The sequence below is a fragment of the Doryrhamphus excisus genome, chromosome 17 (genome assembly GCF_030265055.1).
Source record: "Doryrhamphus excisus isolate RoL2022-K1 chromosome 17, RoL_Dexc_1.0, whole genome shotgun sequence".
In the NCBI taxonomy this organism is placed as follows: domain Eukaryota; kingdom Metazoa; phylum Chordata; class Actinopteri; order Syngnathiformes; family Syngnathidae; genus Doryrhamphus; species Doryrhamphus excisus.
In genome coordinates, this window is record NC_080482.1 from 3,063,066 (window position 1) to 3,080,908 (window position 17,843).

At 37.3% G+C, this 17,843-nt stretch overlaps 1 protein-coding gene across 1 annotated transcript in view; it reads left to right on the forward strand.

The window, feature by feature from the left end:
• Positions 1-17,843, forward strand: part of znf407 (zinc finger protein 407) — a 148,760-nt gene that overhangs the window by 82,863 nt on the left and 48,054 nt on the right. The window contains exons 6-8 of the mRNA XM_058053005.1: positions 1,327-1,493; positions 13,119-13,202; positions 13,746-13,866. Of these exons, the coding sequence (XP_057908988.1) occupies positions 1,327-1,493; positions 13,119-13,202; positions 13,746-13,866 (372 nt within the window). The remainder of the gene's footprint in view (positions 1-1,326; positions 1,494-13,118; positions 13,203-13,745; positions 13,867-17,843) is intronic.

Genomic DNA, 17,843 nt, shown 5'->3' on the forward strand with positions numbered 1-17,843 from the left:
TATATATATATATATATATACACATAACACCTCATTACTACACATGTCTGAAAAGGAGCAGGAAGAAGCAAAGCTTATTCTCCACAACATAGCAGTTACCAATTCAATAAGTGATTTTTTCCACACAAATAATCACATAATCTTACATAAGACAAAACAACATAAGAGTGGGGCGGCACGGCGGTCTAGTGGTTAGCACGCAGACCTCACAGCTAGGAGACCAGGGTTCAATTCCACCCTCGGGCATCTCTGTGTGGAGTTTGCATGTTCTCCCCGTGCATGCGTGGGTTTTCTCCGGGTATTCCGGTTTCCTCCCACATTCCAAAAACATGCTAGGTTAATTAGCGACTCCAAATTGTCCATAGGTATGAATGTGAGTGTGAATGGTTGTTTGTCTATATGTGCCCTGTGATTGGCTGGCGACCAGTCCAGGGTGTACCCCGCCTCTCGCCCGAAGACAGCTGGGATAGGCTCCAGCACCCCCGCGACCCTCGTGAGGAAAAAGCGGTAGAAAATGAATGAATGAATGAACATAAGAGTGGGAACATCGGAACATAATTCAGTTACCATGTTAAAGTCTTATTTTTGACAACCCTATTATAAATATGTTTTTCCTTGTCATTAACCCTTTCAAATGGTTTTAGTTAAAACTGACTCTTCCAAATCATCACTTTTGCTTTAGCGGGATGGCTAATATTTATCAAAGCAAAGTGCGTATTGATGCTAATGATGAGTAAATAAGGACTAAGTATTGGAATGGATGTTGCAATAAGAAAATCGCTGATACAGCCCCCTCAAGAGAGGGGCGCTGGGTAAAATGTTGATAACTGTTCATTTAACCCTGGCTAAGTGGTCAGGGATGCCGGACAGGTGAACTTTATTCTCCCCACAGACCCCCCCGCCGCCACCGCTGCCGCCGCCGCCCCTTTTGTGTGTGTGTGTGTGTGTGGACTGTAACAGAATTTCTGTAGTCCTCTGGGCCCTGGTGCAAAGCAGAGAATAAATGGTGGAGGTGGCAGGCCAGGACAGAAAAATCAATGCCTGCTTATACAGACATGACACACCAGCAGCCAACTGCACCGTGTGTGTGTGTGTGTGTGTGTGTGTGTGTTTGTGTCAGTGTAGATATACAGCGCCCAATCAAATGGCTCTGTGCTCTGTGACTATGAGTGCGACTACCCAGCAAACTCCATTTCCTTTTTCATGGCGTAGATTTTCCAATATTTTATGTCAGCACCGGGATCAGTAAATAACTTTGTGTTTTCTCCCGCTCTATTTCCCCCCCCTTGCCTCTCTGCTTCCTTCCATACCTTCTACATTCTGCAGGAAGTTCGAGTGCAAGTTGTGTGAGCGTTCCTTTAGTGAAAAATGGGCCCTAAACAACCACCTGAAACTGCACAGCGGAGAGAAACCGTATAAGTGTTCCTGGCCATCCTGCCACTACGCCTTCCTCAACCTGTCAGCCATGAAGGACCATTATCGGACACACACTGGTGAGAAATCTACTCCGGTAACTTTTAGCTAAAATCCTATACATCCTGTACTGTTGCTTCAGCACACACACACACACACACACACATATGTATGTATTTATATATGAAAAATCATTCTTGGATCAAACAAAATGTACTTTTTGATACATCTATAGATGTGCAAATTGTATGCACAAGAACTTTATGTGTTAACTGTGAAAATCTCACATCGATAATGAATCTTCACAGCTTTGTTTGGAAGAAACATACACACATTTTTGGCTGGTTGCAGCCATGACTTGGCCATCTGTACTCGTTTTCAGTACCCACAGACACTTGAGCAGTATTTCTTGGTCCCGAAGAGACTAAAAGCTCTTAATTACGCCACCGCCGTCCAAAGCACATCATGTCATCAACCACTTAGATTTGGAAGGAGAATATTCTTGTTTCGCACTGCTTTGTCTTTGGTTTAGCTTTTGTTGGTGTGTTTTTATCCCCATTAAATGAACCTTTTAGGTTATTCTATTCTATTGTAGCTGTTTTAATTATTTGACCATAAAAATGATGACAATAGTAAGATATTTCACAGCTAAACATAGTCTTGATGTAGGTCAATATTTGACTTTTAACATTTAACATTCGTTTGAGTAGCTCGAAGTGAGGTGCCAGTTATAGAATAAATATAGTATTACACATTTTTATTTATTAATAATAATAATAATAATAATAATAATAATACATTTTATTTGTATAGCGCTTTTCAAAATACTCAAAGACACTTTACAGAAGAATGGAGTTGAATAAAAGCAAGTAAACAGAGCAAAAGATACATGAAAATACAACATTCATGCGTTAATACGCAGTTAAAACATGAGAAAAGCGGGGCGGGGCACAGCAGTCAGGTATAAATATATTGCATTATATAAATAATATATAATAAAATTTATAATATAATATAATGTATAATATAATAATATATATTTTATATATAAATAACACAATATAAATAATATATATTTTATATATAAATAACACAATAAAATATATATTATTATTATATATAAATATATTAAGTATTATTTTAATGTTGTTATGATTGTAATGAAAACATATTTGGTTGGTTGGATATTTTGTCTTTTTCAAACAATTTCTGTTTCAATTAAAATACAACATTCATTTGTTAATACACAGTTAAAACATGAGAAAAGCGGGGCGGGGCACAGCAGTCAGGTATAAAATATATTGCAATATATAAATAATATATAATAAAATATATAATATAATATATAATAATATATAATTTATATATCAATAATATAATAAAATATATTATTATTATTATTATATATAAATATATTAAGTATTATTTTAATGTTCTTTTGATTGTAATTAAAACATATTTTGGTTGGTTGTATATTTTCTCTTTTCAAACAATTTCTGTTTGTCAAATAAAGAATTAAGAGAACAAATAATTATAATAACACAAGATCTCTCATACAGGGGGGCTTTTATATCTGAGGTTAAAGGTTACTTAAGTACACGCTCATCGCCGTCAGCCATCCATCATTCTGCCAATCAGATATTGCATGATTATATTGCCATTGCATGGACACCGTTCACTGTTCTATTGTTGTTAGGCATATTGTGCAGATTAAGTATACTTAATTAGATTATACCCTCTCAGCAATAGCCCAGGTCAACCCAAATGTCTTTTTGCTGCAGCCAAGCAGTTTCCCCTCGGCCTTAATAATGTCTCATACGTGTCCCAGTTTAAGTCAGTGAAAGACGCAGCAGCAGCCCCGCAGCCTGACAGCCTGACTAAATGCTTGGAGGAGAGCCCTCCATCCGTCATAGGTGCCTCCTGCGTGAGAGAGAGACTTGCTGGATGTTATTTTAAATGTGTTTTAACAGTGATGTAATGTCAAGGTACCTCTGACATAATTAGATGTTTTATTTTCATTTGCATCTCGCACTCATCATTCCCCATCAGGTGGCTGGCGTCTATGTCGCCAAGTTCCCACCTGGAGAGGTGTGTTGTCACTGTGTGAAAGAATGTCTGGATGTGTGTCTTTGTCATAAGGAAAACACAAACAGGAATAGATTGCGGTAAAATGAGAAAAGGGGGAAGGGTGAATATTCATATTGGAATTATGCCACAGCTCACATTGAGTTATTGGTGGCAAAGTTATTTTGTGTGGGAAAAACTGCTACGTTTCTCGATATCCTACAGCAATAATGATCGAATACTTTGGTGCAGGTTCAATATTGCATTAACAGGCATAGTTGGTTACACTATGACTAATCCACATACACATCTACAGTATCCGTTACATGGTAGAGCAGGGGTCTCAAACATGCGGCCCGCGGGAACTAGTTTGAGGCCCCCCACCTTGATATGAAAGTTTAATGTTAGTGCGGCCCGCGCAAGTTTGATATGGATGCTGTATGGTATCATGTACCCAGAAAAAATTATTACGTTTGATTAATGTTCATGTTAAAGGTTAAATAACTGTTAATAGTTATCCTCCCTATCCGTGTGGAAGTGGTAAGTTTTTGGCTTTTTAGGTTTAAAGGAAATAACTTGGAGGCTACCGTTTAGGTCGCTAGCTCTCTAGTTTGTGAGTTAGCATGTGTCTCAAGACCCTGCAGTTGCGCAATATGTTGTAAATAAAAAAAAGAGTATAAATGTGACTATAGTCGTGTTTTGTCATGTCTACAGGGCTCTAATAATGCTTTGTTCATTTTAATCTGAAAAAAATAATTTGTCTACCCACCAACTATATGGGGTTTCTTAAGTTTTTATTATTTGCCGTTTTATTATTATTATTATTATTATATTTATTTATTTATTACTGATTGATTTGCTTTATTCTTGATTTGTTTATTTATTTTTCATCTTATTTTGTGTAGTGGAATGTTTTATCAGAGCTTTTATTGTAGAAAATTGGAACCAAAGCAAAGTTTTTTAAATGTTTTTGTTTTTAATATATATATATATATATATATATATATATATATATATATATATATTTTTTTTTTTTTTTTTTTTTTTTTTTTTGGAAACCTGATGCGGCCCAGTCTCACCCAGACCCGAGCTCCAGTGGCCCCCAAGTAAATTGAGTTTGAGACCCCTGTGGTAGAGGGTTCTCGTTAGGCCTATCGCTGATCGATAATTGTGCTATTAATTATAGACCGATATTTGATCATTTTTACCTTTTTTGAAAAAAAAATATAATTCAAAAATCATTGTGTCATTTCACATTTTATCCACTGGATGGTACTCAAGTGTAGTGCACCCGAGTTAGACATTTTATATTAGCTACGAATTGCGTAGCGTCACCAGCTCACACACTCCGAGTTGTGGTGTCAAAACAACTACACACAGCAAAGCAATCGGTGGATAAAACAGACAATACACTACCAGCGTATAATGCAGAATATTAACCGACTACTACGTACGTCTATGTGAGGTCTAACTATGTGTTTTCCAGCCATTTACAAAAACAGCAAAGCATGCTGGGAAACAGAAAGTACGTCCGATGCCGCTCACAGAGGTTCAAGGAATAGTCAGGTTGTTTTTTCATTTAAAAAATTAGCAGTGACATTGCTTCCAAGCCTTTTTACCTCCTTAAAGTTTTGTCCCAGGCTAGTCTGGAAGGATAACCTTCTTTTTTGCTCCCAGATCACCTTGAAATAGCACACAGAATCCATGACCCCTGAAGCGTTCATTAACAATAATCTTTATCCTTAATGATGGTCACAGACCAGCAGTAGGAACCGTTTTCACTGCCATTACGATGGCTTTTTGGGAGACATAATGAAGTCCAAAAAGTCTTGTGCTGCACACCACGTGTATCCTTCCACCGCTGTGTGCTGTAACTAGTTCTCGAGCTAAATTTACATTTTTCATTCATTTACAGAGTGCGTTCGTAACTATGTGAAGTAACATGAAAACCGTAAACCGAGGACCACCTAACTATCCCGAAAAACACACACCCTACGCCTCTTAAAGCAAAATGCAAATTGTGAAAGCCGGTCCTAAAAGCCACTATAGCAGGGGTCTCCAATTAAAATTGAGTAAGGTCCATTTATGCTTTTTTTGTTTTTTTCACAGTGAATGTCGGAACCTCATTTTGCCTTAAAATGCATCAAACGAACTCGCTCATATGAATATCAAATGTGACAAAACGCTGCATATCACCCTACTGTTTCAATACAGCACAATTATCTTGGCACCTACGTTACAACATACAATAAAATGAACAAAAAATGTAAAATACAATACAATACATCCTCTTAAAGTTTCAGATTTGCTTGTTATTGTATGACTGTAGTAGCTTTTGTCTTTGTTTACCTTTGAGTAAAGTCTCTGCAGCTTAGCAATCCTTCACAACTCTCCCGTCAGTCAATGTTTTTTTTTTTTTTAGTTTAGCTCCAATATCCATACAATCATTAGTGAACACTCATTTGCACGTTGCTGTGCTGTGAATGCGCCGTGACTCCGAGATTTGTCAGACCGGGGTGTCAGCGACGTTATTTTTTGCCAACTTGGATGGATACTTCCCCTCAAATGATGTATGTTTTGTCAAATAACGTTGCGTCACATTTGCACTTTTGACTGAATGCTGGAAGAATGAACTTACCTATTGATTTTTTAAATGTTAATTTTTCTATATAAACTTTTCATATTTTGGAGCAAACCATGGTTCGCTCATTCACTTCTCGGCGAGTAAAGAAACCATTTCATTGGCTCATTTTGATTGACGTCACCACGTCTGATGTTACGTAACTATAGTAACTGACGGAATTACGCCCACAAACTGCCATTGCGATGGGTCTAAAGGCATGATTATACGTTATTATTATTATTATTATTATAGGACGGCACAGCGGTTTAGTGGTTAGCGCACAGACCTCACAGCTAGGAGACCAGGGTTCAATTCCACCCTCGGTCATCTCTGTGTGGAGTTTGCATGTTCTCCCCGTGCATGCGTGGGTTTTCTCCGGGTACTCCGGTTTCCTCCCACATTCCAAAAACATGCTAGGTTAATTAGCGACTCCAAATTGTCCATAGGTATGAATGTGAGTGTGAATGGTTGTTTGTCTATATGTGCCCTGTGATTGGCTGGCCACCAGTCCAGGGTGTACCCCGCCTCTCGCCCAAAGACAGCTGGGATAGGCTCCAGCACCCCCGTGGCCCTCGTGAGGAAAAGGCGGTAGAAAATGAATGAATGAATGATTATTATTATTATTATTATTATTATTATTATTATTATTATTATTATTATTATTATTATTATTATTATTATTATTATTATTATTATTATTATTATTATTATTATTATTATTATTATTATTGTTATTATTATTGAATAGGAGGTCACTACTTACTAATTCTGAGTCCTGATTTTTTTTAAGCTGAGATGTGTCTCCAAGCAAGTACAAAACATTTTAATCTTTGGGTCTTCATGACCAGTCAATAGAGAAGGCATGTTATCATATTAATATCCAGACAATGTAGACGAGATATAAGATGTCAAGATGTAAAATGTCTAATTCCATCACCTCGTCAAAGAGAAAAAGTTAACACTCTTTTTGTATTGGCCTTGAATTGAATACACCGCTCCTTTCTGATTTGTGTGTTTTTCTTATGAATCACTTTTCTTCACACACCAGTCCTGTTTGAGGGATTGGGAGGGGGGCGGAGAGAAGGGGGGGGCTTGGGGGGGGGGCTTTGTGGTCTTCAGCCGCCAGGGTCATTTATAACCGCTGATGAATGAGCGACACAAATAAATAAATAAGTGTGCTGCATCTGACCCACCCAGCTTTTTCCCAGGCTCTCGGGCATTGGAGGGGTCGTGGGGGGGGGGGGGGGGGGCTGAACGCAGCGACAGGGCCGCAATTGATTTCCTCATTGCCTCAGTTTGTCGCTTAATCTGGCGATATGCTGATAAATCTTCGTACTTTGTCAATTAATTTCCCTGAGAAATGAGAGGCAAAACGGCGAGCACATCAATACAGCAGCGGTTTCAGTGTCAAAAATTAAGCGGTAAAATTAATTGCCCTCCCTTCCTCTCCTGTTAAAACATAACTAATGAGGGAGGCAATTATAGCTGCATACAGACTCCTCCAGGGTTGAAACATACACATACATATATAATGGAGAATATATACATACTACTGATATACACAAAGGTTCCGTCTTTTGGCTTCAATAAGGTCGTTTTCAATAACGAATAAGAGCTGAGTTGCATCATGGGAGCTGAAACAAACAATTCTTCTTGTTTCAAAACGCCTTGCCATAACATGAATAAATTAATCACACGATAAATGAAAATTAACCTTTTTTTCTCAGGCAGGATGAGAGTTCATTCTCTGCATTTTTTCAGCGCCTAGACGTTTCATAGAACAACGGCGAACAGAGTGAGACCTCTTGTCAGTCATAAAGTTGATTTTGCCTCTGTGGAGGGGAGGCGGGGATGCTAGCATGCACACACACACAGAAAAAGAGTGGATGTTTGAGGAGCTATGCAAGGTAATGTAGTAAAATTAGGGACGCAAGTAAATGCTTGCAAAGTCAAATGCAAGTGAATGAATATCGAATATCGAACGAATTAGCCCATCTCAAAAGATTCCCACCCCCCCCCCCAAAAAAAAACCTCAATAAGAGCCTTCGTCTCGATAGTCAACACTCACTCAAACGTAAAGTAAAAACAAATAGAACAGCGCAAAATTGTGTGTAGCACGGTATACGGACTCTATGGAACTGCCTTGATACTCAATGCTATCTCGCTAGGTGCCACCATGCTAACTGTTAGCATTAATTATTTTGCTATTTTACTCCAGTTTCAAGGCCTATATATACATGGAATGATGTAGGAATGCTTTCTCTGAACTTTTTTGCTAGCATGCTTACTGTTAGCATTAATTTTTTTGGCTATTTTACTCCTGTTTCAAAGCCTATATATACGTTGCATGATGTAGGAATGCTTATTCTGAACTTTTTTGCTAGCATGCTTACTGTTAGCATTATTTTTTTAGCTATTCTACTCCTGTTTCAAAACCTATATATACATGGCATGATGTAGGAATACTTTCTGTGAACTTTTTTGCTAGCATGCTTACTGTTAGCATTAATTTTTTTGGCTATTTTACTTCTGTTTCAAAGCATATATATACATGGCATGATGTAGGAATGCTTTGTCTGAACTTTTGTGCTAGCATGCTTACTGTTAGCATTATTTTTTTTTTGGCTATTTTACTCCAGTTTCAAAGCCTATATATACATGGCATGATGTAGGAATGCTTTCTCTGAACTTTTTTGCTAGCATGCTTACTGTTAGCATTATTTTTTTTGGCTATTTTACTCCTGTATCAAAGCCTATATATACATGGCATGATGTAGGAATGCTTTGTCTGAACTTTTTTGCTAGCATGCTTACTGTTAGCATTATTTTTTAGCTATTTTACTCCTGTTTCAAAACCTATATATACATTGCATGATGTAGGAATGCTTATTCTGAACTTTTTTGCTAGCATGCTTACTGTTAGCATTATTTTTTTTTAGCTATTTTACTCCTGTTTCAAAACCTATATATACATGGCATGATGTAGGAATACTTTCTGTGAACTTTTTTGCTAGCATGCTTACTGTTAGCATTATTTTTTTTAGCTATTTTACTTCTGTTTCAAAGCCTATATATACATGGCATGATGTAGGAATGCTTTGTCTGAACTTTTTTGCTAGCATGCTTACTGTTAGCATTATTTTTTTGGCTATTTTACTCCAGTTTCAAGGCCAATATATACATGGCATGATGTAGGAATGCTTTCTCTGAACTTTTTTTGCTAGCATGCTTACTGTTAGCATACATTTTTTTGGCTATTTTACTCCTGTTTCAAAGCTTATATATACATGGCATGATGTAGGAATACTTTCTCTGAACTTTTTTGCTAGCATGCTTACTGTTAGCATGTTAACATTTTAGCTGTCTTCCTCACGCGTAAAGGCTAATACAGATATGGCATGATGCAGGGATATTGTAGGACCGCCTTGACGCTATGGAGTGCCATCTTGCTGGGGGCTAGCATGCCAACGGTTAGCATGTTAGCTTTTTTGCTAAACTCATGTAACGTACGCAGGGGCATTGCAGGGGCAATTTCAGCTGGAATTTAGTTATTATTATGATACATTATCATACATCATGCATTGGTCTCCAAAAAATATTTTTTTAGGGACAATAAAAATTCCAAAATTATTCTGCATTGTTTTTGTGACGTGGCTAAATGAAAATGTTTGATTGTTCCGGTCATATTTGATTTGTACATGTTGTGTTTGGTTTGTAGGACCATTCGATATTGACCGCGTGTCACTCTTGTGTTAACCCACCTTGTCGTCTAAGTCACCAGAGAGTGCAACACCACAGATCAGCAGATGAAAAGCACACATGTAATTTATTGCCAATGTTTTCTCCTCAAGAATCCTCAAGAATAATTGTGGCGACCGCAGCCGGGCATCGGGATCGATGGCTATGGATTTTTCTGTGGTGAGGTCTTGTAGCGCTTGGTGTAATGAGAGATGGAGAGAGGGAAGGGGTTGAACGAGTGACCAGCACCGTCAAGTCAAGCAAATAGGCTTTACAGGATAGAAGCTATCCCCTTTTATCTTTTGATTACATATATTAAGAATTATAAATACCATATCATAATGCAATATTTGCTTTAATTTTTGGTGTTTGTGATTTTTTTTTCTCACAGGCAATTTGTACCGACTGTTAAACAATAGCTTCAATGAACATCAGGTTGTTTGTATATGAGACATTACCCCCCAACTCTAAAACTTCATTTTAACATAATGGCCGGTCTTTGGGTTTGGGTTTGGGTTTGGGTTTCTTTTCAGACCAGTTACTAATTCAGAGGTTTATAAAGCCCATAAAAACAAATCTGCAGGTCCAGACCGTCCTCTGAACGATCTGACCTCGAAAATTGTTGCTATGCAGATTATTATTTTTTTATTTATTATTATTATTTTATTTTATTTTTTTATTTATTTATTTCTTTTTTATCAAACAACCAATGTGGTTTCCAAAAACAACACAGTTCAATAATTGCTGCAGTTAAAGTTGTTAATGATGTCACTGGGATCCTTCATTGTACAAAGTTCTGCACAATGCTTTTTATTGACTTGTACTGATTGACGCTGTCAATCATTACACATCTTGTGAAATGAGCTTTATGGTGGCTGCTTTTCTAACACAGGCAGAACTTTTGCATGTGTTATTGTTGATGTATGTCCATCCATTCTACAAAGACCCCCATTCTCTAATATACACTAACCGTGACTGTGTATCTTATATGTATGTCATTACTGCGCGCGGAGTGCTTGACTTCTTCTGCACAATGGCAGAGAGAAGAAGAAGAGCGAGGGAGCTCATCACGCTGTTAATGACGGGGCCAGATGCGGAGAAGGGAGGAGGAGTGTGAAAAAGCTCTCCACGCTCCCCATCTGGAAGGCATCGCCCCCAAATGAAGTTGTAGAAAACCATCCCATTGATAATAAAGCTAATTTTTATGGCTCTGACAAGTATGTAATTATGTTCAGCGGTGCTTTTCAGATTTTATCACAGTCAATAAACCACACTGGCAATTTCCCGTCCCCCATTTGACATATTTACATGGATCCGTCTGATTGGAGGAATTAGTTAGCTATGAGAGCTCTGATGGATATACGCTACTGATCTGTGACTTCTGCTTGGCTCATCTGTTAGCAAACTAGACCTGCGTTTTATGGATTCATTCTACTTGTTGTATTCTCTTTGTGTTCTACTTTAAATCACCCGTTCAATTCATTTCCGTAAATTTTGCAGAGTGGTGCTTCACAAGTACCGGTAATATTTGTTTCTCATTCCTCAAGCCATGGTACCATACTTTGGTCTCACGGTGTAGTCTAAGTTGTGTGTCAGTATTTGGGGGAGTGCTTTGACTTTAGGCAGTATTTCTAGTCTTTGTTTGTGTTTGTGATGTAAAGTGGCTGTTACCAGTAAATATATTGAAATGTATGGCAATGTAAGTGCAACCCGCTTCAGTGTGGATCTGAGCGCTCAAGTGTGCAAAAGGGCGGATGCCCTTAAGAAAGCAAGATGGGGAAATGATAATTTAAGGTGAAACACTGCAGTTGAGATGAATTGGTCATTATCAGTATTTTTATCAGTATTATTAAAACATGATCCTAATTGGTAAAGATCAGAAGATCATAAGTCACATTTCACTTTGTTTCCTGGGCCAATTAGAATGTTTTCGTGCCAGGGGCGTCACTAGGTTCTGAGAACAGGGGGGCGTTTAGCCCCCTGGAGATGCACAGGATATTAATGAATGTAGTAGACATTCAAAAAATCAAAAAAATCAAAATATCCAAAAAGAAATAAGGAACAAGAACCGGGATATAACTTTCCCACTTTTGGACAGATTTAGTAGAGATACTCAATTGTTTTAGGCCACTATTAAATGTACACAAGTACACACAATCTACACTGCAAAACCGCTGTTCAAGTTCTGCAACCATTCTGTCCAGTGAACAGTGATCAATGATATAATAATCATTATTATATTATTAATTAGCCTATTATTATTACTATCATCATTCTTCTTCTTCTGATTATTACTACTAGGCTAGTATTAGCCTGCTTATTGGCTTGCTTATTAGCCTGCTTTTGCCCTATTATATGAAATTTGCAGATATTTTTTTTGTAATTTTTTTTATTTGTAACAAAAAACTCTTTGAAAAATAAAATTAAATCAATAAAAAAAAAAAAAAATCAAATTATTACTACTAGGCTAGTATTAGCCTGCTTATTGGCTTGCTTATTAGCTGCTTTTGCCCTATTATATGAAATTTGCAGATATTTTTTTTATTTTTTTTATTTGTAACAAAAAACTCTTTGAAAAATAAAATTAAATCAATAAAAAATCCTAAAATAAAAAAAAAAATCAATTTATTACTACTAGGCTAGTATTAGCCTGCTCATTGGCTTGCTTATTAGCTGCTTTTGCCCTATTATATGAAATTTGCAGATATTTTTTTTATTTTTTTTATTTGTAACAAAAAACTCTTTGAAAAATAAAATTAAATCAATAAAAAATCCTAAAATAAAAAAAAAAATCAAATTATTACTACTAGGCTAGTATTAGCCTGCTCATTGGCTTGCTTATTAGCTGCTTTTGCCCTATTGTATGAAATTTGCAGATATTTTTTTTATTTTTTTTATTTGTAACAAAAAACTCTTTGAAAAATAAAATTAAATCAATAAAAAATCCTAAAATAAAAAAAAAAATCAAATTATTACTACTAGGCTAGTATTAGCCTGCTCATTGGCTTGCTTATTAGCTGCTTTTGCCCTATTGTATGAAATTTGCAGATATTTTTTTTATTTGTAACAAAAAACTCTTTGAAAAATAAAATAAAATCAATAAAAAAAAAATCAAATTATTTAGAGGGACTGAAGCCCCCCTAAAATAGGCTTAATTGATATATATGTGCATCGTTAATATTTAAGCCATTTCTAAATAACTACATTTCTTTCTTATTTTGCTGCTTTCTACGTGTTATATATTTATGCTACCTTCTGTGTCATCTACTCACTTGTGCAGGTGAAAAGACTTTCCTCTGTGACCTGTGTGGTTTTGCTGGAGGGACCAGACACGCTCTCACCAAGCACAGACGCCAACACACAGGTAGATGCCAAAAAAATCCAACTATGCGTGAACCTCTATAATCCTGGACCGTGGGTGACACTGGAAGATCAACAATAGACGTGTTTTCCTGTCCTTCTACATCATTTTCTCAACTATCACACAAACAAGGGTCCGTTAGTGTGACATCCTGCTGCCAGTGATAGACACGTGTACCAGCATGGCTGAGATTTTTAATTTTAGCTATCATTTCACTATGTCATTCTGTCACTTAGGGAAATTGCATTTTTTAGATGGGCTGTCAATACCAAGTGTTTTTTTTTTAGGGGAAATGGGAAGGCGAAACAAAACACTACTCTTAGCTGCTGTCAGGCAGGTGCCCAAGGATCAAGAATCATTTTTATGAATATTAATTTAGGTTTTCATAATTCATTTTATTTGCTCCTCAACTTTCCTTCCATTATTATTTTTTATTTTGTACATATTGGCATGTGTCAATTATGTCTGCCTGCCATTTCAGATTTAATATTTTATAAAATGCGTCTTCTGTTGCTTTTCTGTCATATTTTTATTTCAATCCCACAGGAGAAAGACCCTTCAAATGCAAGCTTTGCAACTTCGCCTCTACAACACAGTCCCACCTATCAAGACACAACCGCGTTCACACTGGGGAGAAACCGTACCGCTGCCCCTGGTGTGACTACAGGTATACTCACTCATTGACCCCACACACACACACACTTGGTGGCGCTGATGGGCAATGACGATCACAGGGGGGGTGCGAGGTGCTGGGGTGGGGTGGGGGGGGGGGGGGGGGGGGGGTACTTAATACGGCAAGCAGGTGGCATTGTAGAACAGTTAGTGTGTATTTGTGTGTCCCTGTGTGTAATGCGGCAGGTGAAGCGTAGGCTGGTCTAATCTCCACAGTACTGCTGCATCTCATCATCAGCAGGCCCCGGTCTCATCTCCCCAACATGCACCCAGGCGCTGTCAGTGTCAGCGACATTGGCAGGTCCGTGTCATTAAAAGACCATCATACCACATCAGTAATTACACAGGAAATTGGCAGTGAAATTGAAAAAAGTTTCGGGTGGCACTTTGCATCTCCTTATCTGTCTCTTTCTCTCATCCTCTTTGTCTGTATGAAGAATAACTTATGATATGACACGAGTAGGTAATACATTCCATATTTGCATTTATCAAATATCATCTTAGAAATCAATGACATGATTTAGAACAGGAGTTTTCGAAGTCTAACTAGGTGTCAAACGGCTAATAATCCCCAAACAAGGCACATATGTAAACCATTATGAGTATTATTGACTTTTTAAGTTGAATAAATTAACAGTTTTTTTTAAAAATGCTTATTTTTCCACAAATGTTCAAGATTTGCCCTGTGACATACATATATCTACAAAATGTTAAATACAGTAAACCTCGGATATATCGGACTCGGATATATCGGAAATTCGCTCACAACGGACAGATAAAAAAGAACCAATTTTTCTGTAATGCATTTCCAATAAAAATTCATTGCATATATCGGATTTTTTATAACGGATTTCGCCTATTTCGGACAAAATCTCCAGTCCCGTTCCAATGCATTTCCATTAAATTTCCCTCGCATATATCGGATGGCCGCATCGTGGCGCTCCGATTCGCCGAATCGTGACAGGCCGCTATACGACGTCGTTTGCAGCGTTTGCAGCGTTGCCTGCGTGTCCAGGTACATTGGAAACATAGTCAAGGAAGTGCCTTTTTATAACGGATAAAATCCGATTTACGCATATACCGGATATAAATCCGATATATGCGTAAAACGGACATTTTCCGGTATACGCATATAACGGATTTCGCTTATATCGGACAAAACCAGTGGGAACAATTGAATACGATATATCTGAGGTTTACTGTACAAGCGATCCTCGATCTATGGCATTCCATTTTATGAATTTCTTGGTTCCCGGCGTGCTCCCGTTAATTAATGAAAAACGTAATTTGGTCCATAAAAAAGCGAGACTTTGTCGATAAGTAGTTATAGCAAGGGATGGTGTAAAAATATGCATGGAGAATGACATGGCTTATTAGTTACAGTAGCTCTTTCAATGTCATTATGTCTCCCAAGCAGGAGTGCACTCATCAAAAGGTAAGCCGCCATTGAAGTGAAAATGTACATCAGAGAGAGGAGACACGCCCGCCGATATCGGCTGCTCTTTTGGTCCCAACCGCTCAACTGTTGAGATCATCATTAAGGATAAAGATGATTGAACGTTAATGACTGATAGAGGAGTCATGGTTATCCTTCTAGACTAGTCCGGAGTATGTAGTATGTATTTTGTTTGATCTGTGTACAGTGCGGGTGATTGACTCCGGAAAGGAACCCATTCATACATACATCATTTGAGAAATTTGAAAAAATATAAATTTAAAGATTTTCAGAGGTATTTGTACATGTTGAATTCATGCGCTTTGTTTTAACATGCATGCTTTTCTGTTTTGTATCGTCAATGCATTTGATCTGAACAAACAATAATATTGTTCAGAAGTAATAGTCCAGTATAAATGTTTGCATCTAAAATAGATGGCACTGATGGTTTGCTTTTCATATATGCTTCTCCGCCATGACTACACCTATAATAATAATGTGCAGGTAGCGAAAAGATGTCAATCCCTGCGTCACCTTTTCATACATAAATAGATAATAGAGGATAATAATTGGACATTTACAGTATTGTACGTTCCTTTGCAGTGGTAAAAAAAAAAAGGCCATGCAGAGTTCCAACGATGCCTATCTTAATATTCCCCAGCTTTTTATGCAAATGGAAAACTTTACTTGCTGTTTATTTTTTTTTTTGTATTTGCGTTGTTCAAGCCATAGAGGCAAAGTGAATGGTCTAATTGATACGTACCCTCCGACTCCTGCCAACTAATGACTGTTTTGTTTACGGAGCGGCTCTGTATTCTTATTTAAATCTGCTAGTAGAGTAAATGCCGCCCGAGTTAGAAGCGCGGCGTCTTTGAGGACGACACACCTACTGACGGTGGCAGACACGTTTGCAACCTTGTAAAGCGAAAGGGAGCAACGCGGAGGCCGTTAATGATTATTAGTGGCTTTTCTTGGCAGGAAAAGGTCCAAAAATGGCGGCGATCTAAATAAACCCCTCATCCAACTCTTAACAAACTCAAACACTTTTGACTCTCCTCTACATAAGTGGCTCTCAATTACACCTTTCCAATTACCATACGCTTGCTGTGAGGAGAAATATGAAAATTATGAAAATAAAAGAGGGCAGCAGAGAGGGAGAGACAGAAGTAGACAGAAGGGGTGATATATGCACGCAGCATCGGTATGGCTGATTCCCATGGCGAGTGCATGCATGGGGGAGGAAGTTGAAACAGTGTTGGGCTAATTAATACAGTATATAGTAGGAGGGCTGGTGTGGGCTTTCACTAACGGTGACACCTGCTGACTCCTAAATGCTCACTGTGTTGTTTTAATATGACAATTACACCATTACCATATCTGAGAGATAGCACGCCCCCCCCCCAGGAATCCACCTACGCTCGCTTCACAAGTTTTTAAGCGTTGCCTTAAATTTATATATTTTAACTTCTACATTTATAAAAAAAAAAAAAAAGTCACTTCATTCTGTAATATATGCACATTTCAGTACAGTGATATTAATCAACGGGTGCGGCGGTATTAATGAAACTGTTTTTTTCATGATGTGAACAAATATAGCCAAAGTTTGTATGGAGCTCTAATTATGACCAGGAAGTGTACAATCACACTGGTATGTTTATATCTATATCTATCATTATAATAGTGATTACTGATTCATGCGTGTAGTATGCATGTGTGTGCAGTGGTTCTTTGTCCACTATTATACCGTACCTGGTGTGTATGCAAAAAATCAATATATGTGAAAAAGTGTTTTTTTTTCCTCTTACATGTTTCACATTATCAAACAAATTTAAATATTGATAATGGTTTAATTTCACTTGAACATGCATCAGATTACAATTGAATGCATCACATAATCAGTTCACAGTTCCACATGTCCAAAAGGAGTAGGAAGAAGCAAAGCTTATTAAATCCTACCCGTCCATCTGGTACTTTTACAATCAGTAACTGTTACATTTGTTCACTTCCTGCTTTCCTAATATAGTTTTTTTTTTTTGTCACATACTGAAGTACGAGGTGATATGAGCATCCAATGCCATAATGGGTACCATAGTAAGTGTCAATATAGTGATATATATAGCACATCATGACCGGTTCAAGACTCCTCATCCTTGTATTTAGCAAACATCAACTGCTTGTATTAATTCTTGAATTAGTCAATGACAACACCACTGAACAAAAAAAAATCAGTTTTTAAATGAAACTTTTTATTATTAAGGTCGAAAATACCGCTTCCTGTTTGAAAAGAAAGGAAGATGTTTAAAAAAAATACAATATAACAAGGTGTCAAGGAAAAGGAATAATTAAAAATTAGTCAAGCCATAAAACAGGTACGTTAAAATCCCAGCTTTCAGCTGCATCAATTCTTTGCTACTTGTATCTTTAATATTATTGTAGGCGACATGTCATCTTTTAACAAGTAGTTTGTACTTTGGCTTCCTTCGGTACAACCAGAAAAATTTGCACTGTTGGAGCACGTGTTGCAATGATTACAATAG